Below are 24948 nucleotides of genomic sequence, written 5' to 3'. Positions count from 1 at the left end.
AATAATAAAAGATTTATTGACCAAAACAGTTTTAGGCATAAGAAACAGTAAAATCTCGGGAGCAGACTTCGAAGAACTCAAGATTGTCCTGATAATCTCGTTTATTGCCTCTGTAACACATTCTGTAATTGCCCGAATTCACCGGTCGCCTAAATAAGAACCGTTCTCTCAACTTAAAATATTTCGTATGATTACCTGTCAGAGTCGAGAATGAGCGAAATGGCCACAAGCGATGATCCATGAGATTTTTCCCCGCCTCTCGGGCAATAAATCCCCCCTGGCTGTTCATCAACTGGATAAGTGATCTCTTCCATGATTTCACTCAATTCTTTTCCTTCTTGATGCGCTAGAATTGCCTTTTCGAAGTCAAATTTTCTTCCCGTCAGAGTGCCGTAAAAATTGTTGATTCCAGAGAAAATGCCGAACTTGTCGAATTCCTCGCCTTCCATTTCTTTCTCCCTCGTCATATTTGTTGAAGGATCTTTTGGCACCCAGTCCCATAAGAATTCCGTTTCCCAGTCATTTCCTTAGTAAAAATCTCATTATCGAATCGACAAAGACAAGGACAATACCGGTAAATGCAATCGATCCATCATCAGCATTTTCAATCCAAAAATGATCTTGGCCACCTTTCAGATTCCTAGAAAAAAACTCAAGAATTTACACACGATCTTCTTTTACCTAGGATTAGCACCGACAACCTCCATAGTGATCCTGTACTCATGTTGGGCAGCAAAAAACGAGACCAAGTCCTCTGGTTGTTTCAAAATTGTACCGGGCGAGGCGTACATGATACTTTCCTCTGTAACATGTCTGTAGTCAAGATCAGCTCCCGGTCTTTCAAGACATTCGATGAGATTGGTAATTGGCTCTGCAGGAGGATCAGTGGGATTTCCGCATGTTTCGCCAGAGAGCATTTCTCGGGCCATGCAGATGGTTTCCTCGGTATAAGCTGAATTTGAAGAAGAAAAAACGAAAAAGAGGGAATAGTTACCTTGAAGAGTTTTTTCGCCGTAAATCACCGACCCTGCTTCATATCGCTGAGCATTGTACTCTTCAACGGTTGTTATGTAATGAGTGTAGATATTTGACAATCCAGCAATGACGATAAACGGATCGAAATCGACATGCTTTCTTATTTCTTGCCTCAAATCTTCTCTTATCTTTCTTCCTGCCATTGTTGAAAACTCGCCAGGAACAGCTTAAACAAGATAAAATAAAAAAAAAAGAAAAAATGATGTTACAAATTATGAAAAACTCTCCAATCCGATAAAGTCCGAGTTCAATCACGTGAGGGTGCCAGAGATACGGGATATCTGCCCAACCAGTTGGGAGAAGAACAGCTTTTTGTCCATGACACTCGTATTCTGACGGATCTGGTGGATTAGTAGACAGAACATTCACTAGAAAACATTTATTCTATACTTGAACCCCCAAAGCTCACTCAAAAGATCTCGAATTTTGAACCACACCCAATTTTCTCCTTCAAGATTTTCATTGACAAAGTCCATATTGACTCCTTGCTCAAAAAGCATCGCCCCGTGGCCATCAGTACAACCAGCTCCGAAAGGCACTCCCATCGCAGGGGTGCATGTTTTGACAGACGGATCTTCTGCAGATTGCCATTTCGCCATGTTGATAAAGCGATGTTGATAGGAAACCGTAGAGCCAATGCTTGTCATCGGAGAGGATAGGAGGTCTTTTGCTTTCTGAAACTGGAATTTGCTGATGTTGTCTGTCTGCGCCTTCATATCATGCTGATGTAAGTCAAAAAAGAAGGTTTAAAATTGCCTGTAATTTCCTCGTCTATTTTTGACCGACAAAAAGTCTTACTCGAAATCCGAAATCAATTAAAGAAATTTGTTAACCGAGATATTTCTCCTAATTTTCTAGATCAAGTTTCGAGTGTTTCCGGCGCCACGAATCTAAGTTCAAGTTGTCAAATTTTGAACCTTGTCATTAGGCTCATCATTGATAAAGAGGGGACCGTTGTATTTGCCCATCGTGTAGCAGTGCTGATTACTGTAGCCATCGAAAATTTGACCGACGAAAGGAAGGGAGACTGGGCAAAGGGAATGCTCGAATTCGCAGTCCATTCCTTCGTACGCGCCGATTGGGATTCTTTCTCCTTCAAAACGGTTATCAATTTTCTCCGCAATAAAAAACCTTTGTAGTGGCATTTGTGCCCATCAGTGTTCGGGCTGACATCGCCAAGATTCGTCGCTGCGAAAGCTCCAACAAATCCCTCTCCATATTCATATTCCATCATTTTGCTCGGCCAACCCTTGACACAGCCATTTATCAGCGTATTTGACTTGTTCATCGCGACCGGGTGGACGGCAAACCAATTGAATGAGCCAACGAGTTCTTCGGACTGGGAGTCGTAGAAGCCGATGAGTGTCATGTTCTTGTCTGTATCTCCTTCTGGGTACTGGTCGATTAACGATTGAGGGTTTTTGAGATAGGATGAAGGGCTTCGGTTGAGATTTGCGTCGAAAAGTTGGCCGTGGTTTAACTTAAAAACATCAAATTAAGAAGAAAAATCTTTCTTGTTTCTTGCCTTGATGTTCCTGAAGCTTTTAAGCCCCAAAATCTGATCGGAGGCATCTCTATAGGCCATTTTTATCGCGTTAACAGTTCCCTCTACCATGGAATCTTCAGTATCCTGGATAAATCCAGCCGATGGAATTTGAAACGTAAAGTATTCAAAATACCCCGCTGGGCCAGAATGAGTGTGCGTGCCGCTGATGATGAGTTGTTCCATCTTCAACGAGATGTTTTCGGCTTCAAGGGCTTCGATCACTTTTCGTTTGTGGCGAAGAGCGCCCATGCCGTTGTCGAGAGAGCAAAAGACGAAGCCTTCTTCGCCGACGTTTTGCGCCCAAAAGCATCGCGCGAAAAGTCGTGAGTGATAACCCGTGGACTTCTGCCTTGGGTCCGCGTAACCCATCATTGCCACCTGCACCACGGGCCCTGTTATGTCCCCTTTTCCGACTCCAACAGCCAGGCGCTGGGAGAAAACCGCCCCGAAAAGGGTGCAAAAAAGCGCACGCATTCTTATTCTCTCTTCTAGCTCTGGCGAAAACGCCCTCGGGGGCGTGTGTTTTACCCGCCGTTATCAGTTTTATTTTACAGCGCCGTATTGAACAAGCGGTAGATTTTGAAGAGAAGATAAATTTGCCAAATGCGATGGGAAATATGAAAATTGCTGACGGATTGATAGACATTGAAATTGCTTCAAATTATTTTCAATTGTCTTTCCTTCTGAGTCAAAAAGCGGCTACACTTGATCATCTACGATGTTAATTTATTAGCAGCGTTAGTTCTGGGGCACAGCAACTGTCATCTTGAAACTTCGCGAGGGTAACAGGCTCGTCGAAGTTGTTATTGACGCATTTAGCGTATTCCAGATCACCGATAAATCGGCCGTAGCGATCGCGAACTTCTTGGAGGCCACAATCGCAGAAAAGAGGATTCGACTGGAGCAGGATTTCCGTCGTTTTCGGGCAGAACGAATCGTTGCACTCGTCCGTCGAAGGGCCAAACACGGAAATCTAAAGAATGCATCATTTTTTGAAAGGGACTGAAATTTTACCCAGTCGTCAAGAATCGTGAACAGCTCATTATTTCGCAAATCGATGATGTTTCTTCCTCCTGGAATCTGAGGAACGTCCGATCCGAAGTTTTTTAAGACATTTGGCATGATATCACTAAATTCTCCTTGGCTCTAGAAATAATAATTAGAACAAACTTGATCAGATTGTCTCGTAGACTGAGTTCTCGGCAGTTCGACAGACCCGAGAAAGCATGATTCTGGAGATTGTCTATCTGAAAACGGCTTGTTTTTCTTATTTTTTCGATAATTTCTTACAATATTGGAGCTGAGATCAAGTTTCTGAAGATTATGAGCGTTGTTGAAAGCGCCAGTTCGAACAGTTTCGATTTTGTTCAAGCTGAAAATATATTACGTAATCACATATAAATTGAGAAAACCTGAGGTCAAGAATGGCCAGATTGTGGGCGACATCAAGGAATCCTCGTTTTGGGATGCTCTCGATTCGGTTTGCTTGAAAACTCGCAAAGCTAGAAAACATTTTAGCTCCCCTTTCTCAAATATAACCAACCTCAGAGAGCTGGGAATTCGTATGGTCGAAAGCGAGACCAAAGAGTTGAACGATAAGTCCAATCTTTGAAGCATGCTCATTCTTCTCAGCATCCCCATCGGGAGCCATTTTAATTTGTTATTACTGAGGTCCAACTCTTCCAATTCCGGAAAGCTGTGGCGATTCAAATCTTCGATTTGCTCGATGGAATTGTTGCTCAAATACATGTATTTGAGATCGAGGGATGGGAGTTTCTTGAGAGCGAAATATTCGATCATATTGTTTCGAATGTCAATGAGTTGAATTTGATCTGGAAAGGATTCGGGTGCTTCCGTTAGCTCGCCAGAAATACATTGAACCAGATCTTTTACGGAATTGAAAGTGTTTGAATAATTTTTCTGACATTTTTTGTCTTAGATTCGATCCTTCAGAGCAGGTACAGGACTCCGTGCAATTGAATGCCGCCGCATTTTCCGCAACAAGCCCGAAAAGAGCCCCTGAAAGCTTCATTTATATTTATTTTCTCTTTATCTTAGAGAAAAACAGTGAGCAAACACTTCATCCTTCGCTCGAAAATAAACAAAAATAGCACCTATCACATGTTTTTTCTTCCTGAGCCGTTGTGATCACTGATCATTCAAAATAATCGAAATTTCACCGGAAGAAACCGATGATTCGTGTCTTCTCAAAAACGGAATCAAAACAAGTCTACAAAAATCATGGCGCCCTCCAAGACTCTCCAAATTGGCCAATTTCAGGAACAAGAAGAATGACCTGCTCAGACATAATCATTCCTCCATTTTCGAAAATCTGAATAAGAAATTTTGAAATTTAAATTCAAAATGAGATTTTTTCTTCTTTTTTCTTTGCTTCATTTTTCTTTTTCTTCCGTGGATGATGTTGATATTGAAATGCTCCGAAATCTTTTTGCAGGAGTGTATGTCGAATGCGAGATTGCCCAGATGTGTGCTTGGATCAGCGAGAAATGGTTGAACAAAGAAGGCATTTATGAACAAGATGTCGATGGGCTTTCCTTTGCCGACCCCACCTGCAGTGCGACTGATGTCGGCTCGCTCGAAGGACTCCCAGAAGATCTTCATTTTTGGCTCTGGTGCTCCACTGAAATTCCGGAAGAGCCAGATGCTGAGCACCAGCTTATTGACGGACTAAAGCATTATGATTGCGGAACAGACACTGAAATTCACCAAGGAGAGAATTACCCCGGTATGGAAACTTGGAAAACCGAGCCGCATATTCGGCATAATAACACAATATCGACCAAGGGAAAATGTAGGTCTTTCAAGAGCTTTTTGAGTGATCCCTTTCCAGATATTCTCAAGCAAATCAGCCTTCCTGTCCAGTGCGAATGGCCAACCTCCCTCCCCGATCAAAAACCAGTCGCGATTCTTGTCGACAGCGAGTCCTTCAACCCATCTTATTTCAAAAGCGAAAAAGATATTTCCCTCGAGGTCAATATCAAAATTTTCACGGATGAGTCATTCTCGCAAGCTTACGAGGACACTCCTAATTATTTGCTTGGCCAGAGAGTTTTTGTCCAGATAAGCTTGAAAGAAGATTTGATGGATTCGACTTTTGGGATTGAAATTAAACATTTTTGGGGATCTCCAGGTAACCAGTTTTTTCCCCCTTCATCATTTTTACTCTCAAGATAAATCTGTGACAAACAACATCTACTTTGCCTGGATCAATGAATTCTGCGCGACAGAGGAAGAAATTCGCCCTGTCGAGTCATCCTCGCCAAGTCAGCTTCGTTTCTCTCTCCCCTCATTTCGATTCCACCAACGAGATCCGAAAATATATCTTCATGCATTTGTCAAAGCATGCAAAAAAGAAGAGTGCAAAGCTTTCAACCTCTGCGGATCACGAAGTAAGAGCTTTGCTTCCTTCGAAAGTGATCGGAGAAAACGCAGATCCATCGGGTAAATACAAGCTTAGTTCTTCTCCCGATAGCATAAAATTCAAGAGACTCGAGTCACTCGACAGTGATTTCCATCCCCGTTTCGATCCCGGAAAAAGAACAAGAAGAAACAGCTGATGAAGTTATTCTTAATTGCTATGGCTTTGCCATCGGTTTTGGTGTTCTTTTACTTGGTGCCAATGTTAAGCTTTTACTGTAAAAATAAATATATAAAGATTTTTTACAATGCTCTTCAACTCTATCAAATCTTCAGCAGATCAGCAGCAGATAGCCCAAATGATAGCCCAAATCAGCGTCCACAATCGGCTTCTTAGATCAAATCCAGCAGGTGGCTCTAGAAACCTTGAAATTCGCATTCGTTTAAAAACCCTCATCGATCTTTTCAAATCATAATCGCAAAAAATGGTGAATCTCTTCAACCTTCTCTTGAAACAACAACGACTTCGGCTCAACCAATTCAAAGAGCTCCATGGCCTCCAGAAACTCATTCCCGATCTTCCAGCTCAAACTGACTGCTCGATCTCCGACTTTGACGGCGAAGGCCTCGAAATAAACGACATCTACGGCATGTTCGAGGAAGGATGGGTGATCGCAAAGACACCAGGTTCGTTTTTACACGATGAAGGAGAATGCCAGCGGGCTGATTTTCGCTGGTTCTCGAACTACGTCGCTGAGATAACGCAAACCGAAATCAGGGAAGAACACACGGGAGAATACAAACTCGGCCCCAGAGAAAGAAACAAACAAGGTCGCCGAGTTTATGCAAGAACTGTCTCTGCAGATGACGGAACTGAAAACCTATTTTTCCACGCAGAAGGGGATTTTGAAGAAAACGGCCGCGAAATCAACCTTGACGCGAAACTCTCCGAAGAACTCTACGGCGAAGCTGGAAAGTACAACTTGCGATACCAGGGCACCACCGATGATGGACACGAAATGATCCTGATCCAAGGCTGCCACGCTGGATTCGAGTCGAATATCTTCATTTGCGACGATGCTGACTGCGATATTGAAAGCCGATTTCTCGATATCAACATCGCTACGGGCAAAAATTTCGAAGGCGTTGCGCTCAACTATGTAGACAATTTCAGCTCCAACTGCCAGCATGACAATGCTGATGATTTTTGCGATCCGTGCCATGGAAGAGAGGTTTGTTTCATATAACGCGATATTTATCAAATTCGGATTTTTCCTTATCAAATTTTTAGGACTGCTGGACTCTAATCGACTGTAGAGAAGAATCCATCGTTTACAATAGAGAATACGCCAGCATCGACGACACAACCATCGGCAACGACTTCTTCCTTACAATGGACATCAAGGTCCACCCTCTTAACAGCGTCAATTACCCTCTCTATTGGGACCAATCTCTTGCAACCGGCACACCAATCGTCTACGAGGGCATTTTCACCGTGACGACCGACGATGATGGGGACATTCGACAAGGCAGCAACTCATATGACGAGAATTCCTACAATCTTCTTCCGACTCCATTCAATTACTGCAATCATGGCAGCTCTGGGTCGAACAATGGCTGGTTGCAATGCATCGATGGGCATTATTTGAACGAGAACCAGGGTTCCGGCTGGAATACAGTTTCAACGGCAATTCAGAGCATCGCCGGAAATCGCCGACTTTTCCGACATCTGATGAACGATTTGAGCGGACCAACCGATTACGTAGGAGGCTATGGCGGGCAGACAAGCGGCGACCCTGGAGAACACAGCTTTCGGGAGCTGAGCGGGCTGAAAATCATCGGCGGCGATCCTGGTCCGTCTTTTGTAGCTTTCAGAGGAGAAGTCAAGAACGCACGATTCCAGAAAGGAAGCATGAACAGAATCATGGGACTCGACAGATACTAAAGACATTTCTCCTCCTTACACTCCTCCCTCTCTTTTTTTCAATCCATTCGTTAATTTATTTGATGTTGTAATAAATTCTTTCTAATCATTATTCTAGTACTTCGTTTCATGAAATGGCCGGAGGCTGTTTCAGCCGCATTCGAAGGTTGAACTTCTTGCACAGTAAATAAGGGAGATTTAAACTAATTAATATGGTCTTTCGTAAAAGGCCATTGTTTCTCATTTTTGTATTCTTTACAATTTTATACATTCTAAAAATCCACGATAAAAACCTCGAAAAGCAATTTTTAAAAAGACAGAAAAAGAGAGAAAAGCAAAGGCGAAAGTTGAAACTTCGAAAAAACTCCACTGAAGCTCCGGAGCTCGTTTTGCCATCGAAAATTCTAGAGGCGGAGAAAGAGACAGAAAGCACGGATTTGTCCATTCCAAAAATTATCAAGCGAGCGTATATTTGCTTTCTGCACATTCCGAAGACAGGAGGAACGACTTTCGAGAGCTTCATCACCAAGTAAGAACCTTCTACTTTTCATTCAATGAATTCGGCCCTAGAAATATCACCAACGAAATGCTCCCCGTTCCAAAAACAGAGGGCGGCTACAAAAACGCCAACATCCTGAGTAGACAAAAACATTTCGACTGGACCCAAGTCGAGCTCCTTCGAAAATCGATCTTCGAAAAGAAGAAAGAGCAAATGGCCGTTGTCTCCTTATTTCGCGACCCAGTAGCAAGAGCTGCTTCTCATTTTAATTTTATTAAAGGTCCGTTAGCATGGGCGGCGGAATTGCTCAAAGATAAGACGATAGACGATATGTTCGACGATTTTTCGCTGATGATGGGAACGGGCAAAATTTTTTCTCGATCTTTTTATCAAAAAAAATTGATTATTTATGCCTTGGAAAGAAATTCGGGGAGTTTGGCAAGATGGAATGGCCGCGGCTCATTACCTAGCCGGTACTCATATCGGATCGAGTTGGGTCTTGCACGATTGGGACAAAGAAAAAGACATGAAGTCTCAAATCCGAGACTTGGAAGAACAAACACTCGATGTTGAGACAATCCTTGAAAAAGCAACAAAGAACCTGGAAGCGTTGGATTTCATCGGAATCACGGAAAACTTTGAAGAATCGGTGAACATGTTCAACTATCAGTTTCCGAATACGCATAAGAAGAAAGGTCGACCTGAGCACCATGAGAACGAACGACAATATGAGGAAGCAACTGACGAGACGAAGGATAAGCTCCGGTAAGTTTTGAGAGGAAGGAGGTGTCTTGGATGAGTGGCACGTGAAAATTTGTTCTGGTGAGAAGAGTCCTAGGTTGTCTGTTTTTTTGATTCTTCAAGCATGACTCATGCTTCAAGCTTATTTTTTAAATATTTTTCAACAATTTTAAGATCTTTAATGCCTCTCGATGTTTGGCTGTACGAATACGCAAGGAACATTTTCAACGCTCGACTCCACTATCTTCTGACAAACGAAAAACAAACTCCAGTAAAGCCGCCACCTCCCGAAGTTCTCTGCAAATCGACCCGATTCGTACTTGCGTGTTCGGGAGGACCGCTCGAAAAATTTGTCTATAAATGGCCGAGGCTTGATAAAATTGAAGATGAAGAGGAGAGACTGAAACAAGAAGAATATTTTAAAAACTGGAAAAATGAAATTGAAGCGCTCTAATGATTATTCGAGCCAAAATTTTGCCTTTTACTTCGTAAAAATGGCCTCTAAAAGCAAGCAAAGTCATTTCAACAAGAGCAAGCTTGTCAAGTTTGAGCCCTGCGTCACGGGAGTTCGCGCATTTCTATCCTGTTTTTAACGACTTTCCGTTCTATAAATACCAACTCTTTTTGCCAATTTTTAGAGAAAATAAACTTCCAAAATGAAATTCACCCTTTTTCTTTACTTTTCACTTGTCGCTGCAGATGGATTGTACCAAAATCGCATGCGAAATTCACTTCAAGCTGCTCCCTCAATTTACTACCGGAGCATTCCAAGGATGGGAGACTTCAGAGTCGTCGCATATCGGGGCAGTAAGCGACTGCCATTTTCTGAAAGAAGAAAGCAAATGCTTCGAAAGCGATTCAATCTGTAAATAGTTCGTTTTTTTCCTGATCAAGCAGATAATTCATCGAGAAATAAAAAGTCAAAAATTATAAATTCTGAAATAAATATTGCAATTCAATTTGTTAATCTTAATAATCAATTTTTCAATAATTCGAATCCAGACCACCATGTCCATGGTTGTTTTAATCGTTTCTTGAAAAAAGATAAACATCAGAATAAATTCAATGCACTGGAAATGTCCGCGACCTCTTATCAAGGCTAAGAGCGTTGCTGATAAGAGAAATCGAAATCTGAGAAGTATTCATCCAACTGAGGGCTTTAGGCCGAATGTACGCTACAGTAGTATGCTACAGTATTTTTGCTACAGTAGACTGCGCGCAGTCCGACGACGTTATTTGTTCCTAATATTCCCTACAGTCTTATTCATCATATTCGCGACGGAAAATACCAATACAGCCCATCGGCTCATTCATCAAAATTCAACGACAACTGCCGCATCAACATCATCAGCAAAAGCGAAAGCCCAAGAGAAAAGGGAGTCAGATCAATTTGAAGCAGTTTTGAAGCAAATTAAGAAAAAAAAACTACCCACGAATAACGAAAGTAATGATGACCAAATACCCAAAATAAAGGGGGCACCGACTCGATTTCAGCCTCTTATCCTCGAGAAAAATCGTTCTCCGACCCTGAAAGCGACGAATATTCATATCTTTTATCGTTCTCTTCCGGAGAAAACTGAGCAGAGACGACTTGTCAGGGCGTATATGAAAATGTGGATGAGTGTGGAGCCCGATGAATCCATGCTTCCGATGAATTACTCCATCATCACTTTTGAGGATGAAAAAACAAAAGAAGAAGGCCAAAAGTTTCAAGATCTCCACTTTTGCTCTAGAAACGCAAGCGAATTGGAAGAATACACTTTGCTCATGAAAGCAGTGAATCTCGCCGCAGAAATGAATTTAAATGAAACTGAAGTGGCAATTTTTGCCTACACAACTGACCTCGTTGATTCCGAAAAAATCACGAGCGTGACTGAAAAACTGGCGTCAAATTTCGAGGGGCGGAGGAAAATGATTTGCTTCAAAACAAAAACACAAGATTCAAACCAAATTTATGGCTGTGGAGAAAATCCGGTTTTCGCGCTGAGGGGAGATGTTATCAAGATGTATTCGAGGGAGATGGAAAATGTCAAGCCATACATGAGAAGCATTCAAGAGCGGCGAATAGGTTGGTTGACTGGAATCGTCCGTCATCGCGCTAATATTGAAGGATTGAGCTTGGATAAAGACTGTTACAATCTTATTCAACTCCCGTTTGAGTTGAAAGCGTTCAAAGATTTCTACGAGGATAACTACGACTGGGGAATGGATCGAAAGCCTCCGAAGCTAATGGACTACGACCTGCCTGATATTTACCGAGAAGAAGCGCAATGGACGATAGAAATTGAAGTTGCGCCATCTTGCGATGCATCTTCTTATTTATATCTCGTCAAAAGTTCAAGGACGAATACTGATCGTCGAAATTTTCTCCGAGCGTTTCAAGAATTCGACAAAAACTCCACGAAAATTCCAATTGATCATCTTCCTCAAATGCGCTTTCTGATTGGAAAAGGCAAATCTTCGGCAGATCCATCAATTGAAGCATCCATTCAAGAAGAAATCGAAAATCACAACGACTTGGTTCTTGGAAACTTCATCGATGAATACGACAATCTTCCTCAGAAAACGATGACTGGGTATACTTATTTTGCAGAATATTGCAAAAAGGGAGGACACGTAAATTTTATCGACGATGATGTCCTGCTAGATGTCGAGCAGCTCGATAGTTATTACAATTTGCCTGAGGCGAGTGATCTCACTTGCTTTGGATTTCTTGGCGAAAATGCCCGACCACATCGATGGGGAAAATACAACGTCACTTTTGAACAATGGGCGAGTGGTCATTTCTTTCCATCATTTTGCTCTGGCCCTTGCGCAGGAATGACTGCCGAAGTTGGCGAGAAGATTTATCAAGAAGCTTCGACATTGGATGCGAAGGGATTCAAGCTTGAAGATGTTTTATTCACCGTGACGGGCGTGATTCGGACCAAAGCAGGCATTGCAGAGCCTTCATTACAAGAGGATATCTGCAAACACTTCCCCCAAAAGACGAAAAAAGAAATGGAAAGATCCATGTGGCAACACATCCAATACCTGTCTTTTCAGCGCAATTACATGTAATAATAACCAAATTATAGGCCGTAACCATTTTAAGGTCAACTCTCGAAGATCAAGAAAAACTCGCAAGAGCGTTTGGACTTGAGCTTTCTGTACATCCGCATAATAACTCCGGAGGATTTCAAGTTTTATATATAAATCAAGTTTAGGCAAAAAAATAGAATAGGCAACTATAGGCTAAATATTTATGTTGTCTGATGCTTTTTGAATCCGCTTTTTCAATGCAATGATTCAATTTGGAAAACCAATGCTTCATTTTCAGAGCTCTTGTCAGAATAATGCCTTGTCAAAGACCCAAAACAGAGCCAGTAGATCAAAATATACATAATTCAAATAAAAGATGTCTCTTTTGAAGAATGGTCTTTTTCTAAAATCTATATAAAAGAGACGTCAATGGATATTTCAACGTCTCTTTTGAGAAAACCGAGGAAAAAATTGTGATAAAAATAAAAATTGATGCCTTCTTTTATTTCTGCAAGTAATTTCGAGGCTACAATGTATATGATTTTTTCTCCTGTCAGTTTATGCCGCATAAATTATGCGTCAAAAAGTGAACTTTGAGCTGAACTTATAAAAAAATCCCGTCGCAAAAATCCAAAAAACTGAAGATTTCTCAAAGATGAGAGAAACACTGTTATTTTTCCTTTTTACAGGAAATTGCAATGGACAACAGGCAAAATGTGCCGCTTGCGTCGGAGTTATGGATCATTTAGGGAATATTGAGGGCAATCATGCTTGTTTTGAAGATCTTGAAGAGGTTTGAAAATTGTTTTTATGGAAAAAAGGGGAAGGAATGGCACAATAAAATGTTTTCTTTCAGGATGACAGTAGAGTAACATGGAGACAATGTCCAATTCTGATCGGTTTGGACCCTGTCTGTGAGTCCACCGCGGTAACTCATTGGACTGAAGACGGTAGGCAAACACTGACTGTATTTCGAAGCTGCGCGGAAGTTCGCAGCGGCACTGAAGAGCATAATGATCAATTCTGCCTCGATGAAGTGATCAGTTCTTCGACTGGAGAGCACTGGAGATCGTGCACAAGCTTCTGTGACGCTCGGGAAGAATATATGTACGAATGCAATCGGAATAATATGCTCTCGACTATCGCGCTTCATGATTCCGGAAAAACAGATCTTTCCTGCCAAACCTGTTCTGGAGAAAACTGCGAGACAGAAGGAACGACTGAAAATTGTCCTATTTGGGCGAATCATGGGTGCTTTTCCTCAGCAAAATTCGAGCTGAATGAAGATGATGATAACTTGGAAATGGAGGCAAAAGAGTATCACAGAGGATGCTCTGCATTTTCGGGAGTAGATACCTGCATCGAAATACAGAAAGACTCAGACATCTGTAGGCAAACATGCCAAGACAAAGTTCTCAATAGCGAAAATCAAGACCAAAAAATGACACCCTTAGTCATCTCAAACTAAGTTGATTTTTTTCCTTTGATCAGATAGAACTTTGGCCAGGAAAAAACTGTAATCAAAATGATCTTCGACCGCTTTCCCGCTGCCATGTTTGCGAAGAAACCTTCGATCCCTTCATTCAAGATTCTTCATTTGGCTCTTGTTTCAACTCAACCGCTGAAAATCTCGAAACCTGTGATTTCGAAGAACCATTTTGCGCGACAAAAATGACCGCTGAATGGACAAAAGCAGGCAAACAAATTCACCACCTCGTCCGAGGATGTTCAGCGCACCCTTCGCCGGAAGAAATAAGCGAAGACGCAAATTGCATCGAGTCATCTGTCAACAATGAGAAAACAAGAGACTGCCGCGTGTCCTGCTCTTCCTACGGATGCAATGAAGGAAACGACATTTTCGACCTCTTCAACTCCGGAAAAGTCAGCAGCTGCATGACGTGCAATAATACCCAGGAATGTTTGGACGGCGATTCTGAGTATTCAGCATGCCCGGAATTCGCGAATGCTGGGTGCTATGTAGGAACAAATTGGGAAGATGAAGAAGATTTCGAAGTTTATCGGTAATTCATTCATCAAGTCACGATTTTGACCTATTATTTAGGCATTGCAGCTCATTTACGGAACCTGAAACTGAGGTAACAAAGTTACCTTGAAAAACGCAATTTTGCTATTTACGATTATGCAGGATTGTAAGCCGGCTATTCTCGACGCTTCAAGACACACAACATGCAAAAGTTCATGCAGCGATAACGATTGTAACTCTGCACCTGCCACTTACCCGGGTCCAGGCAACGGCTTCTGACCTATAGTTTCTGCGCCAAGTACTATTTGCAATGACCACCGGTAGTATCAAGATAAGAGTGCACTATCGCCCTTGGGCATGTCACAGTTGGCCAGCGGGGCGTTACCGTTGTAACCACATCCGTGGCCAAATATCATTTGAGTTCTTGATAAAATTTTTATATTGCCAAAGCTAGGAGCTTCTTTTTTTTGATGAAACGTTGGTCATTTCGAATCTCGCTCCGGTGAAATGAGAAGCTTCGCTTTTTTCGCCAGTTATCTGGCGAGCAGCGGAGTCAAAGCCTTCGGAGAGGATCATGTTTGTGCATTTTGCTTTGTCGTCAGAGATCATACTGGAAAAAGGCTCTTCGGTGATGAAGACTGCGATAATGATGAAGTGATGAACCAAAAATATTTGGACTATATGGACTTCATTGAAGCTGGGGGAAACACTACTGACTTCCCAAATTTTATAAATTGTGCCGCTCCTGAAAGTGAGGGCTTTGTCAGTAGCTGTGAGACGACCGTTTTTGTTCAGGTAAAAGGGCAGGTTATTTTCTAGATATAAAAATAATTCAAGTGGGAATCAAATGGCCGAGAAAACTTCCAAATCAACAGAGGATGCTACGTCCATCCAGTTGGAATTCCTGATGAGGATTGCACCGTCTGGACCAATAACGAACGATTTCACTTGTGTTACAATCTCTGCAGAAGCGATGAGATTGAACAAATCGGCGATGCCAAGGTTCCTTGCAATGCTATGGATAAAACATCAGCCGATTGGACAAAGCTTGGATACGGGTTGGCAAAGGTCGAAGAACTGCACTTTCAAGACGCTGGCGCCAACAAAGTTAAATGTCACACATGCTCTGCTGTATACGGTTCCGACCAGGCTGATATTGATGCCTGTAAGGCTCTCAATGATAAGACCGCAAGCCCTGATGACTGCCCTGGATGGGCTTCCCGAGGCTGCTTTGAAGTCGAAGAAATCACTCTCCGACCTGATATCAACCAGACCAAACCGGATGTCGGCTACCACAAGGGATGCTCTGCCTTTGACACCTACAATGATGATGCTGACGAGAACGGAATCATCTGCCAAGAGTTCCGCGGTCAATTTTTCGAATGGGGCGAAGCTTGCAAGACAACCTGCAAGGACGGCGACTACTGCAACGAAGATCTTCTCGAAGAGCTCCCCACTAAGTGCTACACTTGTGAGTATACCTGGAGCGACCATGGTGGTATCAAGGGAGACCCAGCTTGCGCTTTCCACGATCTTTTGGGCCCAATCCAGATGCAAGATTGCCCTGCTGACAAACACCACTGCGTCGTTGAAATGACTGCCCGAATGGTCGAAACTGGCGAACAGCAGCACACAATCAAGCGATACTGCGGCGACGAGCAGCCCCAGGAAGAAACTCCCGAAACTAACTGCAAGACTTCCATCTCCAGCGATTTCAACAACCTCTGGGCTATCAAGCAGTGCTCTACCTCCTGCAACGATCAGATCGCTTGCAACTACCACGACAATGTATTCGACCTCTTCGAGACTGGCAACATCAACCGATGCTACATCTGTTCCGATGAGCAGGAAGGAGAAGAAATTGGCGGCGGAGTTTGCCGATTCCTCCAGCAGTCTCGATGCCCAAATTTTGCCGACGCCGGATGCTACACTTCGGCAAACTGGATCGCTGATTGGCCACAGGGCGAGAACACCAAGGCCCAATTCTTCCACGGATGTTCTTCTTTCACCAAAGAAGAGCTCCGACAAGAGTGTCACAGACAAATTGTCGGCGGCAACATGGACTCTCAAGCATTCGATCTCACCGTCTGTCGCGAAGTCTGCGATGGCTTTTCTGACTGCAACTTCACCCCGATTCGACCTCCAGTAGCGCCGAAATGCGCTGCTTGCGTCGCAACTATGGATCATATGGGCAATCTCCTTGCTGGAAACGCCAAGTGCTTCGAAAATCTCGACAGAGACGATGAAGATATTCTCTGGGTATCTTGCCCTGCAGTTGACGGAAGTCCATTCAAGCCTGTCTGCGAGTCCAGCGCGACAGTCGTCTGGGAGCCAAACGGTCGACAAACAATTACAGTCACTCAAGGCTGCTTTGAAATTCTTAGAGAAGAGAACAACGACCTTGATGTCTGTAACGTCGAAATTGTAAGTGAAGGTATCCAGACTCGTAATTGCGTCAAAACATGTGATCCAACTGGTTCCTTTGGCAACGAGTGTAATCGACGAAATGTTGAAGGCGTCATTGCCATGCACGGTGTTAACAATACTGAGATTGCTTGCCGATCTTGCTCTGCCAACTCGACTAGCTCTCCCGAAGAAATCGAGTACTGCAGAAATGTTCCAAGCCCAATTGACCCAACTGGATGTCCTTCCTGGGCCGACCGAGCCTGTTTCAACGTCCGTGATGCCGTCATCAAGCCCGATGGTGATTCCAGTCCCGGTGACAGCGACATTGCTTACCACAAGGGGTGCTCTAGCTTCGACTTCCTCGAGGAAGACAATGAAAATGTCGCGACTACCGACAGCGTCAACTGCCGAGAATACTACGACATCAACGCTCATCGATACACTGAGTCTTGCAAAGAAACTTGCAAGACGCCATTTTGCAACTCCGGAGAAGTCAAACAGCCTATGAAGGTACACTTTCTTAGAATGAACGAGTCTAAAGTTTTCTAGTGCTTCTCATGCTCATACTCTTGGGATGATTTCGGAATCGCTGTCGGCTCTGGAGACGAACGATGCCGAAGGCCTGAGAATTTTGCTCCATCCGACCTGACTACCTGTCCTGAAGACAAGCCATATTGCTTCACTGAGTTTGAAGCAGACTGGAATCAGCGAGGAAATCAATTCCATCGAGTCACTCGGTAAATCATTTTTTTTTTCGCTATCATTCCAAGCCCAATTCAAGAGGCTGCACTTCACACAAATCAGTCGACCCACCAACCAAAAAGGATAACTGCGAGACATTCTTGAGCGACGCAAATGGCCAATGGTCTCAAAAAACTTGCGCAACTTCTTGCGACTCTAACGTCCTCGGATGCAACAATAACAATGATATCTACGAGCTTTTCTCGACCAAGAAAGTCTCTAGATGCCACTCTTGTCATCTTTCCCAGCGCCCAGGTATTTATTTTTTCATTCGGAACACATGTCAAAACTGTTCCAAGGTGAGAACATCGGTGTCCAAGACTGCGATACAAACACACATGTTGGCGACGCCAAGAAATGCGAGCTCTATGAAGATAATGGATGCTACACCGCTAAGAACTGGCACGTTGAATACGGAACTGAGCTTTTGGAAGCCTACAGAGGCTGCTCTTCATTTACTGAGGTAACGGTTTGAAATGAAGGGAGATTATACTTTGAAAAAAGGATGAAGTCAATGCGCCATCTTGCGAGGATACTATTCTTGGTGGAGGTGGAGGAAGCTCTTCAACTGTCTACACCACTTGCCGAGAATGGTGCGATGAGGATAGATGCAATGATCAAGGAAAGGCTCTTTTTTGAGAACCATAATTGAGAAATTTTTCTTAGAAATTAATATTAATTCATTTCTTCTTATAACGAAACAAAAAGATAATCCGATCAATTCTCGCGACAAAAGATACAAAAAAAGCCGTCTAAAGTCCTTGAAAACCCCGGTCCCGATCTGACTCTGAAATGCATCTCATGCGAGGCCGAAATGGACTTCTTCGGAAACGTCACTTCTGGAAATCATCTTTGCTTCGAAGATGGACTTGGAAAGGAATACGAGCAAGTCTGCGACGAGAGTGTTGGTGGCGGACGAGTTCCGTATTGTTCGAACGATTTGGAAGTTGACTGGCTGACCAATGGTCGACAGGTTTTGCGAATCAAGCGAGGCTGCAAGCAACAGACTGAAGCGGAAACTTACTGTAACGAAGGTACTGAGAAGTCTTCTGAAAATAGATTTTATCTCATATTTCAGGCAGCCATGGACCTGTCATGTACAAGCACTGCCAGGAACAGTGCAAAGCTGAGAAGGGCGAGGTCTGCAACCGGGATACAATCGAAGCTCTTCTGGACAAGTTTGACTCTGGCAAGAAGAACGTCATGTGCCGAGAATGCTTCGCTGACTCTTCAATGGGCAAAGACTGGATGGAATACTGCCGAAATCAGCCAAGTCCCGAAGATCAGGTAGCGAAAAATATTTTGGGAGCGAAATTCACCCAATTTCAGGGACACTTGTGTCCAAAATGGGCCAATGCTGGATGCTTCAACGTCCGTGTGACCGAAAACGATGAAGATGTTGCTTATTCTAAGGGTTGCTCAACTTTCGAAATTGAGGGAACTCAGTGTACTCAATTCACGGCTCCAGATGGAGAACAAGCATCTGTCAGCAGAAAGACCTGCGATGCAAGTGCCACTCCTTTCTGCAACAAGGGTGAAGTTGATGACTCAATCTGCTATGGTGAGGGTGGTGATGCTGCTGCTCTTACTTTTTCAGGTAAAGAACTTCTAGAGACAATTCAGGATCTAACTCATATTTAGCTATTTTGGTTCTCCTTACTGCTTTTCTGTACTAATTTAACCTACTGACATGAACAAATTTATTATTAAATAAAATTTATTGAATTTGATCCTTCGAAAATTATTAATTTGAAGAAAGATTTGGTATCTGTGAAAGGCAAAGACAATTGTGTTTATGAGGAGGATCATCATCAACTTAAAATATTTTAACGATATCTTTCTCATCATTCTCCTTACGTCTGTGAATTTTACAATGAATTTCCCATTTTTTAATCCCTTCTCGTTTGTATTTCCACTCTGCAGTAGCGTTTGCACGCCCTTTTTCATCAAAATTTTCAAAATAATTGCATCCAACCTCTTTAAATGCATCAATATGACTTTGAGGAACATCTTTTTCATATTCAAGGTTGTCGTTTATCCAGTAATGCTCATTGTTTCTCGAGCCGTATCCCATCCAAAATTTTTCATCGGGACATTTTTCTTGTGTAAACTTCTTGAGAGAATTTGCTTGGTCCAAATTTGCTTTTATAGACAATGATTGAAAATTTGGTCAAGAGAAAATTACCAATCTGTATTGGTTTGTCGTGATGATTAATGCAGTGCTCAAAGCATTCCTTCCAGCCCATTACTACACTATTTGAATTGCACGTGAATCTAAGTCTAAATTGGCATTGAGATTATAAAGAGAAGCTTACTCTGGAAGAGGTGGAGGAGTTCTTGTCGTTGAAGTTGTAGCAGTTGTACTCCTGGGCGTTTTCGTTGTTGAAGTTGTAGTTGAAGTTGTAACAATGGTTGTTGTACTTGTTGCAGCTGTAGTTGGGGTTGTCGTTTGGGTTATAGTTTTTGTTGTTCTTGTTGTTGTTGTTGAAGCTGTGGATGATTTTATTTCTATTGTGGTTGACGTGGTTTTATTTGTTGATGTTGTTGTTGAAGTCGTTTTTGAAATTGTAGTTGAAATTGGATTTGATGGCATAGTTGATGACGAAGATAAAATGGATGTTGATGTAGAAACGGAAGATGTAATATGCGATGAAGATGATGTTAAAATCGTAGTTGTACTTTTGCTTGAAGTTGTAGTTGAAGAAGAAGTCGAGACAGTTGTCGAAGTTGAAGAATCTAAACTTCGCGTCTGGAAGTAGTAAGGACTCATCAGTACCGTCATGACGGATAAGAGAATAACTGAAATCGTTTTATTAAAAAAAAGTGTATTTATTGCTTACAAATTGATGAAAGTAATTTTATCGCTCTTCTTCTCTTATTCCCCATTTTTTCAAAACTGCTTCCTCGGCGAGAGTGTCTTCTAAAGAACGTCGCCCTAGTTTCTATATCACATTGATTTTGTCAGATGTTTGTAAAAGGCACGACAGAAGAGTTCGATTCTGAAATATTCGAAAGTCTGCAAAAAAAAACTAGACACTCCTTGTCAAAGAAGTTGCTGATAAAGAGTGATTCGCTTTTTGAAAAAAAATATTATTTTTCTGAGGTCTAGATATGTCGATTTCGAATCCGTATCAGAGATATTTGACGTGACCATCAACATGAAAAAATGAAAAATATTTACTGTAAAATCGAAATTGCAATGAAATAACTTGATTCTCGCCCTCCACGGTCGAAATTTTCGACTCGGAAAGATTATATTTAGAAATTATCGACATCTTTATGATAACCTCGATCGAAACTAATTATAAGTAAGATATTATCTTTTCAATGTTAATCGTCTAATCAACGTGTTCACTCGAATTTCTCTAGCGGATATTTTAGACAACGACAAACGCTTGAAGTTGAACCGTTTCTCTAACGAGATTCCAGCGTTCTCAAGGTTGCAATAACAAACACGCATTGGCTATAAAACACGTTCATCGAGACGGCAATTATCATTCTACTTTCTTCTTCAGAGATAAAATTAGATAAAAATTTTATCAAAAAATGAAGGTAAAAAGACCTGAATTAAATATGAGAGATATTCTTCATGAGCGTAAATGATGAGAAAAAAACAATATTTTTTAAGCTTTCCTGGTCACTAGCAGCTTTGGCAACAGCCCGAGTCGCTCAAGAATCCGATAATGCTTTGGAGGACGAGCGAATCTGGGTCCCAGACTACACGGAAGAAATCACCGTAGACCTGAGTACCACCGCCGATGGAACCTTCACCTGGTCCGTCCCGACCTTCGACGACGGCAGTGGCTACCAACGATACAAGCCGAATATGTACTATCGAGTTTACGTGACGACACCTTCCGAGCTGGATGTTGTCAGTGTTGCATTCAGCGATTTCGATGTGGAAGAAAAAGGTTCGGTCTATCTCTTCGCGACTATTTTTCAACCAAAATCTTAAGGCATCGCTGGTTTGTGCGATAACGACGCTGCGATGGTCTTCAACGGTCCAGACGGCAACGCCGAGCTCGCCCGCTATTGTGGAAATCAACCCGTTGCGGACGTCACTGGAACTCGTCAGGATCTCACCCTCGTCTTCAAAACCAACGAAAACAGCGTCGTCCACAGGGGCTTCACAGCAACGTTCACGACTGTTCCCCTGCCTGAGAATCTTCTCGCCTGGAACAAGATCAACAACGCTTTCGAAGATTTGAAGAGCGAAGTCTTTGATGGACACGATCACTTCAAAGAACATCTTCAGGCCAAAAAGTAAGCCTAATGCGGGGCTCGAACCCGCGACCGTTGGATTAAGAGTCCAACGCTCTACCGACTGAGCTTACCAGGCTTGCGCCTCGGGGCATGCTGCGCGAGATGAGTAATCATAATTTTTAGGCGATCTTCATCCAGAGAATCTTCAGCAGATTCGTCTGGATGCGCGACAACAGCAAGCCATTTTACACTGATGAATATGGCGAACTCCAGCCTACGTGCGAGATGCAAGCTGACGTTGGAAGCCCAACCGATTTCAAAGCACCAACGACGGACTACAGCGATCCTTGCTACGCTCTCGGCAATTTCATCGAGTCGATTCGCAGCTTTCACTTCGCCTACGTCTGCCAAGACGATCTCTTCCCCACCATCTACTACCCAGTCGCCGGAGAAACGCCACAAGAAGCCAGAGCTAGAAGATCAAAGATTCCAGCAAAGACCAAGAAAATGCTCTACAACCAGTACGTAGCCTTCACCAACCAAAAGTTCCACGGAATGGGCTGCCTCGTTTAAAGACTTAGAATTGATCTGAGTCAAAACTGATCTGATGAAGAATGATTATGAATACCTGTACAATACTCTTTTCTAACGATGAAAGAAATTTTCTAAGCTTTCATACTGTACCTTGCAAAATGTTTAATGTGCTACAAATAAACATATTTTTTCCTAAAAACGATTGCTTTCTTTTTTTTTTGCATTTTTTGCGATGAAAAGAAGAAAAATCTGCAGAAAGAAGAAAATAATGCTCTCTAGCGCCCTCAAGATTCTTTTTATTGCTTTCATTATTGACATCTAAGCAACACAATACTCTAACGGTCCTTGGTTTGACGACTAATTGAGAGCAAATTAGTTGCAAATATTGTTACTTGCATCAATAGAGCAACGTTGCTAATTATCGTTCGTTATACTTATTGCTAAAAACAAAAAAATAATCCGATTATCATCGTTCACCAACATTTCTTAAACATGAGATTCTTCAGTAAATTAATGAAGGGTCGAATTCTAGTGTTCATGAAATCTTGAGTAATGGTAATTATTATAAGCAAGCTCCTTCTGAGTCAGAATAAACGGCGGTTTAGATGTAATCTTTCGAGAAAATTCAAATTCTCATTATCATTCGGAGATAAATTCATTTCGGCAATCGACGTTAGATATCTCCGGGAATTCGTTTTCACGAGAGATAGCTTGTCAAAAATCTCCGAAATCATCCTGAGTCAGAGGACGAATGAGTTCTGGAATTTTGTGTCCAAAAAAGGGACTCCCGGACTATGTCGCGAATGTCGCGAATGTCGGAAATGTCGCGAATGTCGCGAATGTAGCGAATGTCGCAGCAAAATTGTTTTTGTTTTCAAAATTGCGACATTCGCGACTTTCGCGACATAGTCCGGGTAGCCTCAAAAAAAAAAGGATGTCTATTCTTGATTTTAGGATGCCTCCTTGTTAGGCTTAGGGATAAGAATCATATCAATGATATCATCATATATATATCGATCATGTGATATATAAGATCATACATACCGTATCTTATGATACGAAAATGGAAGACGAAAATCGTAGAAAAATTTTCGTATGAACATTCTTAAAGTAACCCTAACGTCATGGCCCTAACGATAACCCCTTACAAGCAGAGATGCTCGTTTGTTAAATTTGCTTCATGAAAATTGTCTATTATGCTTTAGCTTATTGTTCCTTGTATGTATTCAAAACGCCTGTCTAACTGTATTCTCCATTTGCACGAAAAAAATTTCGAAAAGAGAAATTTCTTTATTATAAAGATAAAATTAACGAAACAATGTCGTCATTCATCGATATCATCGCTCCGTGAGACCGGAGATGTTGGTCCTTGATAACCATTCCCTTCGAAAATTGAAATTTGAATTCTTCACAAAATGAATTAACGAGATTGATGAAATTACAAATAAAATTTTCACTTTTTCCACTGCTCCTAGCAGTGGTCAACGCAACGCATTTCAGAGCAGGAAGTTTGCAGTTTAAAAAAGATGAGAACGGCGTCGTTACTGTCAGTAGAACGATGGGCTGGCGGCGAACATTTGCTGGCTTCGGCGATTCTGGATGCGACGAAAATGACATGAACAAGATGTCTGGCCAGATCGGGGCCTGGCCGACCGGACAGCATAGAAACTACTACTTGCCGATTGGCGAAACTACAAATCCTCCAAGCAACGAGATCAGTGGTACGAGTCACAAGAAAGTCACTTATAAATTACTGCAGATCGAGCAGAGTAGCTCCCTTCACCCTAATAATGACCATTTTTGCTTTGGAAAGACCATCGATGAGGAACTTCCAGCAGTACTTAAGGGATCCCCCCCCGATTTCGTCAACTTTGACTTCGAACTACTTTTTTTAGGGCTGAGCTTTTTACAAGTATAAGGGCTCATTTTGAAGCCCGTTTCTTAATGAACAAACTCTAGTACAGAAATTAAGTTTCATAAGGGGAAACATCTTGAAAAGGCGGGCTGAAAACATTGATACTCGCGAAAAACCCCATTTTGGGCTATTTTCAAGATCGAACTAGTTTTTTCTGCTGTTAGATAGAGCCCTAAATCAATAACAACTGTCTTCCTTGATCCCTAATCTACAATCTCTAGTACAGGCGTGTGATTCCGTCAAGGATTGTAGAATTTTTCTTAACAAGATGTTTTTTAACTGATTTTTGCCATTTTTTGACTTTCTTTGCTCTCTAGCGCCTTTTAGTGGTTAGATTTTTTCTTAGATCTATTTTTTTCTAATTCAGTTTTCTCTAAGCTTTCTAAAGAGCCCTTATTCATCAGATTATGTCGACTTTGAAACGTCGAAAAAATTGCGAATTTTTTCTAAGTAAAATTTTTCGTTAAAATAAGCCATTTTCAAAGCTGTGTCACGGCTTACCACGTGACGGACTCCCTTTGACATAATATATGAAAATGATCGCCAGAAAACGGAGATTCCAAAAATATATCACATAAAAGCTCTCGATGATATTTTTCAAATCGGGAGGGGATCCCTTAATGGCCAGTCGTTTACAATGACAAATGGCTACAGAAGTGAAGGAGACACAGTGACCCTCACCCATGATAATGGCAACAGCGCGCAGAGTTATTACCAGTACACGGCGCACGTCTACCAGTACGACAATAATTCGCCCCAATTCGAGAGTCCCGCTATTTGGTGGATCATGAGCGGCTGTCAAGGGCAAACTTACTATCTCACACCGCAGGATCCTGATGGCGACGAAATAGTCTGCAGATGGTCAACGATGTACGAAGCTTCATTTTTAGCCCACGATAAGGAAGGATTCGACGTAGATGGCGAAACAAACTGGCCACTGAACCAACTTTCTCTCGATGCAACTGCCTGCGCCGTCACCTATCACCCAGAATATGACAGCAACGGGGGCAACAAGCCCATC

The 24948-nt window shown here is 42.3% G+C and overlaps 11 protein-coding genes and 1 non-coding gene across 12 annotated transcripts; 8 read left to right on the top strand and 4 right to left on the bottom strand.

Moving 5' to 3' along the window:
* LOC145697806 (putative neutral ceramidase C) lies at nt 1–3063 on the bottom strand. The gene is given in 9 exon segments (XM_081775017.1): nt 1–149; nt 196–526; nt 573–640; nt 682–952; nt 995–1201; nt 1245–1403; nt 1445–1763; nt 1953–2128; nt 2167–3063. Coding segments are annotated over 9 exon segments (2538 nt in total). The 5' UTR covers nt 3056–3063; the 3' UTR covers nt 1–31.
* A 239-nt stretch (nt 3064–3302) lies between these two features.
* On the bottom strand, nt 3303–4613 carry LOC145697805 (uncharacterized). Its single transcript, XM_081775016.1, has 7 exons — nt 4544–4613; nt 4125–4467; nt 3994–4083; nt 3872–3953; nt 3752–3828; nt 3596–3710; nt 3303–3554 (listed from the first exon to the last, which is right to left on the bottom strand). Exons 1-7 carry the CDS (start codon nt 4611–4613, stop codon nt 3303–3305), a joined length of 1029 nt encoding a protein of 342 aa, XP_081631142.1.
* A 343-nt stretch (nt 4614–4956) lies between these two features.
* LOC145699509 (uncharacterized) lies at nt 4957–6268 on the top strand. The gene is made up of 4 exons (XM_081776783.1): nt 4957–5393; nt 5433–5732; nt 5773–6043; nt 6088–6268. The coding sequence occupies exons 1-4, from the start codon at nt 5015–5017 to the stop codon at nt 6239–6241; spliced, it is 1104 nt and encodes a 367-aa protein (XP_081632909.1). The 5' UTR covers nt 4957–5014; the 3' UTR covers nt 6242–6268.
* A 176-nt stretch (nt 6269–6444) lies between these two features.
* LOC145696450 (uncharacterized) lies at nt 6445–7989 on the top strand. Its single transcript, XM_081773489.1, has 2 exons — nt 6445–7191; nt 7251–7989. The coding sequence occupies exons 1-2, from the start codon at nt 6445–6447 to the stop codon at nt 7902–7904; spliced, it is 1401 nt and encodes a 466-aa protein (XP_081629615.1). The 3' UTR covers nt 7905–7989.
* Nucleotides 7990–8000: 11 nt separating this feature from the next.
* Nucleotides 8001–10026, top strand: LOC145696451 (uncharacterized). Its single transcript, XM_081773490.1, has 3 exons — nt 8001–8412; nt 8454–9147; nt 9298–10026. The coding sequence occupies exons 2-3, from the start codon at nt 8792–8794 to the stop codon at nt 9575–9577; spliced, it is 636 nt and encodes a 211-aa protein (XP_081629616.1). The 5' UTR covers nt 8001–8412; nt 8454–8791; the 3' UTR covers nt 9578–10026.
* An 892-nt stretch (nt 10027–10918) lies between these two features.
* Nucleotides 10919–12266, top strand: LOC145699514 (UDP-GalNAc:beta-1,3-N-acetylgalactosaminyltransferase 1-like). Its single transcript, XM_081776788.1, has one exon. The coding sequence runs from the start codon at nt 11035–11037 to the stop codon at nt 12181–12183; it is 1149 nt and encodes a 382-aa protein (XP_081632914.1). The 5' UTR covers nt 10919–11034; the 3' UTR covers nt 12184–12266.
* Nucleotides 12267–12369: 103 nt separating this feature from the next.
* Nucleotides 12370–13646, top strand: LOC145698401 (uncharacterized). The gene is made up of 2 exons (XM_081775604.1): nt 12370–12937; nt 13001–13646. The coding sequence occupies exons 1-2, from the start codon at nt 12800–12802 to the stop codon at nt 13610–13612; spliced, it is 750 nt and encodes a 249-aa protein (XP_081631730.1). The 5' UTR covers nt 12370–12799; the 3' UTR covers nt 13613–13646.
* Nucleotides 13647–13650: 4 nt separating this feature from the next.
* Nucleotides 13651–14407, top strand: LOC145697802 (uncharacterized). The gene is made up of 3 exons (XM_081775014.1): nt 13651–14165; nt 14207–14240; nt 14291–14407. The coding sequence occupies exons 1-3, from the start codon at nt 13816–13818 to the stop codon at nt 14405–14407; spliced, it is 501 nt and encodes a 166-aa protein (XP_081631140.1). The 5' UTR covers nt 13651–13815.
* A 191-nt stretch (nt 14408–14598) lies between these two features.
* LOC145696329 (uncharacterized) lies at nt 14599–19006 on the top strand. The gene is made up of 10 exons (XM_081773351.1): nt 14599–14923; nt 14966–17044; nt 17084–17271; nt 17316–17530; nt 17575–17738; nt 17780–17897; nt 18034–18309; nt 18354–18562; nt 18605–18872; nt 18917–19006. The coding sequence occupies exons 1-10, from the start codon at nt 14636–14638 to the stop codon at nt 18949–18951; spliced, it is 3840 nt and encodes a 1279-aa protein (XP_081629477.1). The 5' UTR covers nt 14599–14635; the 3' UTR covers nt 18952–19006.
* Nucleotides 19007–19019: 13 nt separating this feature from the next.
* Nucleotides 19020–20161, bottom strand: LOC145697801 (uncharacterized). The gene is made up of 5 exons (XM_081775012.1): nt 20116–20161; nt 19591–20074; nt 19461–19549; nt 19133–19417; nt 19020–19090 (listed from the first exon to the last, which is right to left on the bottom strand). Exons 1-5 carry the CDS (start codon nt 20159–20161, stop codon nt 19020–19022), a joined length of 975 nt encoding a protein of 324 aa, XP_081631138.1.
* Nucleotides 20162–20781: 620 nt separating this feature from the next.
* On the top strand, nt 20782–21556 carry LOC145696905 (cubilin-like). The gene is made up of 3 exons (XM_081774012.1): nt 20782–20827; nt 20904–21186; nt 21232–21556. Exons 1-3 carry the CDS (start codon nt 20822–20824, stop codon nt 21540–21542), a joined length of 600 nt encoding a protein of 199 aa, XP_081630138.1. The 5' UTR covers nt 20782–20821; the 3' UTR covers nt 21543–21556.
* Nucleotides 21542–21614, bottom strand: TRNAK-CUU (transfer RNA lysine (anticodon CUU)). The gene has a single exon. It is a non-coding gene; the product is annotated as a tRNA-Lys (tRNA).
* Between the last annotated feature and the right edge of the window lie 3334 nt (nt 21615–24948).

The sequence above is a fragment of the Oikopleura dioica genome, chromosome 2 (genome assembly GCF_907165135.1).
Source record: "Oikopleura dioica chromosome 2, OKI2018_I68_1.0, whole genome shotgun sequence".
Classification (NCBI taxonomy): Eukaryota; Metazoa; Chordata; class Appendicularia; order Copelata; family Oikopleuridae; genus Oikopleura; species Oikopleura dioica.
Note: the sequence above shows the minus strand (reverse complement) of the source record. Positions and strands in the feature narration are given on the sequence as shown.

Bases quoted from the DNA above. Each gene is read 5' to 3' on its own strand.
- LOC145697805 (XM_081775016.1), bottom strand. From the start codon at position 4,613: ATGAAGCTTTCAGGGGCTCTTTTCGGGCTTGTTGCGGAAAATGCGGCG. The intron at 3,954-3,993 runs GTTTTCTCAATT...ATATATTTTCAG, and splicing joins CTGGCCATTCTTGACCTCAG to CTTGAACAAAATCGAAACTG. The intron at 3,711-3,751 runs GTTTGTTCTAAT...AGGAGAATTTAG, and splicing joins CTACGAGACAATCTGATCAA to TGATATCATGCCAAATGTCT.
- LOC145699509 (XM_081776783.1), top strand. From the start codon at position 5,015: ATGCTCCGAAATCTTTTTGCAGGAGTGTATGTCGAATGCGAGATTGCC. The intron at 5,733-5,772 runs GTAACCAGTTTT...TTTACTCTCAAG, and splicing joins ACATTTTTGGGGATCTCCAG to ATAAATCTGTGACAAACAAC. The intron at 6,044-6,087 runs GTAAATACAAGC...ATAAAATTCAAG, and splicing joins AGAAAACGCAGATCCATCGG to AGACTCGAGTCACTCGACAG.
- LOC145696450 (XM_081773489.1), top strand. From the start codon at position 6,445: ATGGTGAATCTCTTCAACCTTCTCTTGAAACAACAACGACTTCGGCTC. The intron at 7,192-7,250 runs GTTTGTTTCATA...TCAAATTTTTAG, and splicing joins ATCCGTGCCATGGAAGAGAG to GACTGCTGGACTCTAATCGA.
- LOC145696451 (XM_081773490.1), top strand. From the start codon at position 8,792: ATGCCTTGGAAAGAAATTCGGGGAGTTTGGCAAGATGGAATGGCCGCG. The intron at 9,148-9,297 runs GTAAGTTTTGAG...AACAATTTTAAG, and splicing joins GAGACGAAGGATAAGCTCCG to ATCTTTAATGCCTCTCGATG.
- LOC145699514 (XM_081776788.1), top strand. From the start codon at position 11,035: ATGATTTGCTTCAAAACAAAAACACAAGATTCAAACCAAATTTATGGC.
- LOC145698401 (XM_081775604.1), top strand. From the start codon at position 12,800: ATGAGAGAAACACTGTTATTTTTCCTTTTTACAGGAAATTGCAATGGA. The intron at 12,938-13,000 runs GTTTGAAAATTG...GTTTTCTTTCAG, and splicing joins GTTTTGAAGATCTTGAAGAG to GATGACAGTAGAGTAACATG.
- LOC145697802 (XM_081775014.1), top strand. From the start codon at position 13,816: ATGACCGCTGAATGGACAAAAGCAGGCAAACAAATTCACCACCTCGTC. The intron at 14,166-14,206 runs GTAATTCATTCA...CCTATTATTTAG, and splicing joins GAAGATTTCGAAGTTTATCG to GCATTGCAGCTCATTTACGG. The intron at 14,241-14,290 runs GTAACAAAGTTA...ACGATTATGCAG, and splicing joins TTACGGAACCTGAAACTGAG to GATTGTAAGCCGGCTATTCT.
- LOC145696329 (XM_081773351.1), top strand. From the start codon at position 14,636: ATGAGAAGCTTCGCTTTTTTCGCCAGTTATCTGGCGAGCAGCGGAGTC. The intron at 17,045-17,083 runs GTACACTTTCTT...AAAGTTTTCTAG, and splicing joins AAGTCAAACAGCCTATGAAG to TGCTTCTCATGCTCATACTC. The intron at 17,531-17,574 runs GTATTTATTTTT...AACTGTTCCAAG, and splicing joins TCATCTTTCCCAGCGCCCAG to GTGAGAACATCGGTGTCCAA.
- LOC145697801 (XM_081775012.1), bottom strand. From the start codon at position 20,161: ATGGGGAATAAGAGAAGAAGAGCGATAAAATTACTTTCATCAATTT. The intron at 19,550-19,590 runs GTAAGCTTCTCT...ATTTAGACTTAG, and splicing joins ACTCCTCCACCTCTTCCAGA to ATTCACGTGCAATTCAAATA. The intron at 19,091-19,132 runs GTAAGGAGAATG...AAATATTTTAAG, and splicing joins TCATTGTAAAATTCACAGAC to TTGATGATGATCCTCCTCAT.
- LOC145696905 (XM_081774012.1), top strand. The intron at 21,187-21,231 runs GTTCGGTCTATC...CAAAATCTTAAG, and splicing joins TTTCGATGTGGAAGAAAAAG to GCATCGCTGGTTTGTGCGAT.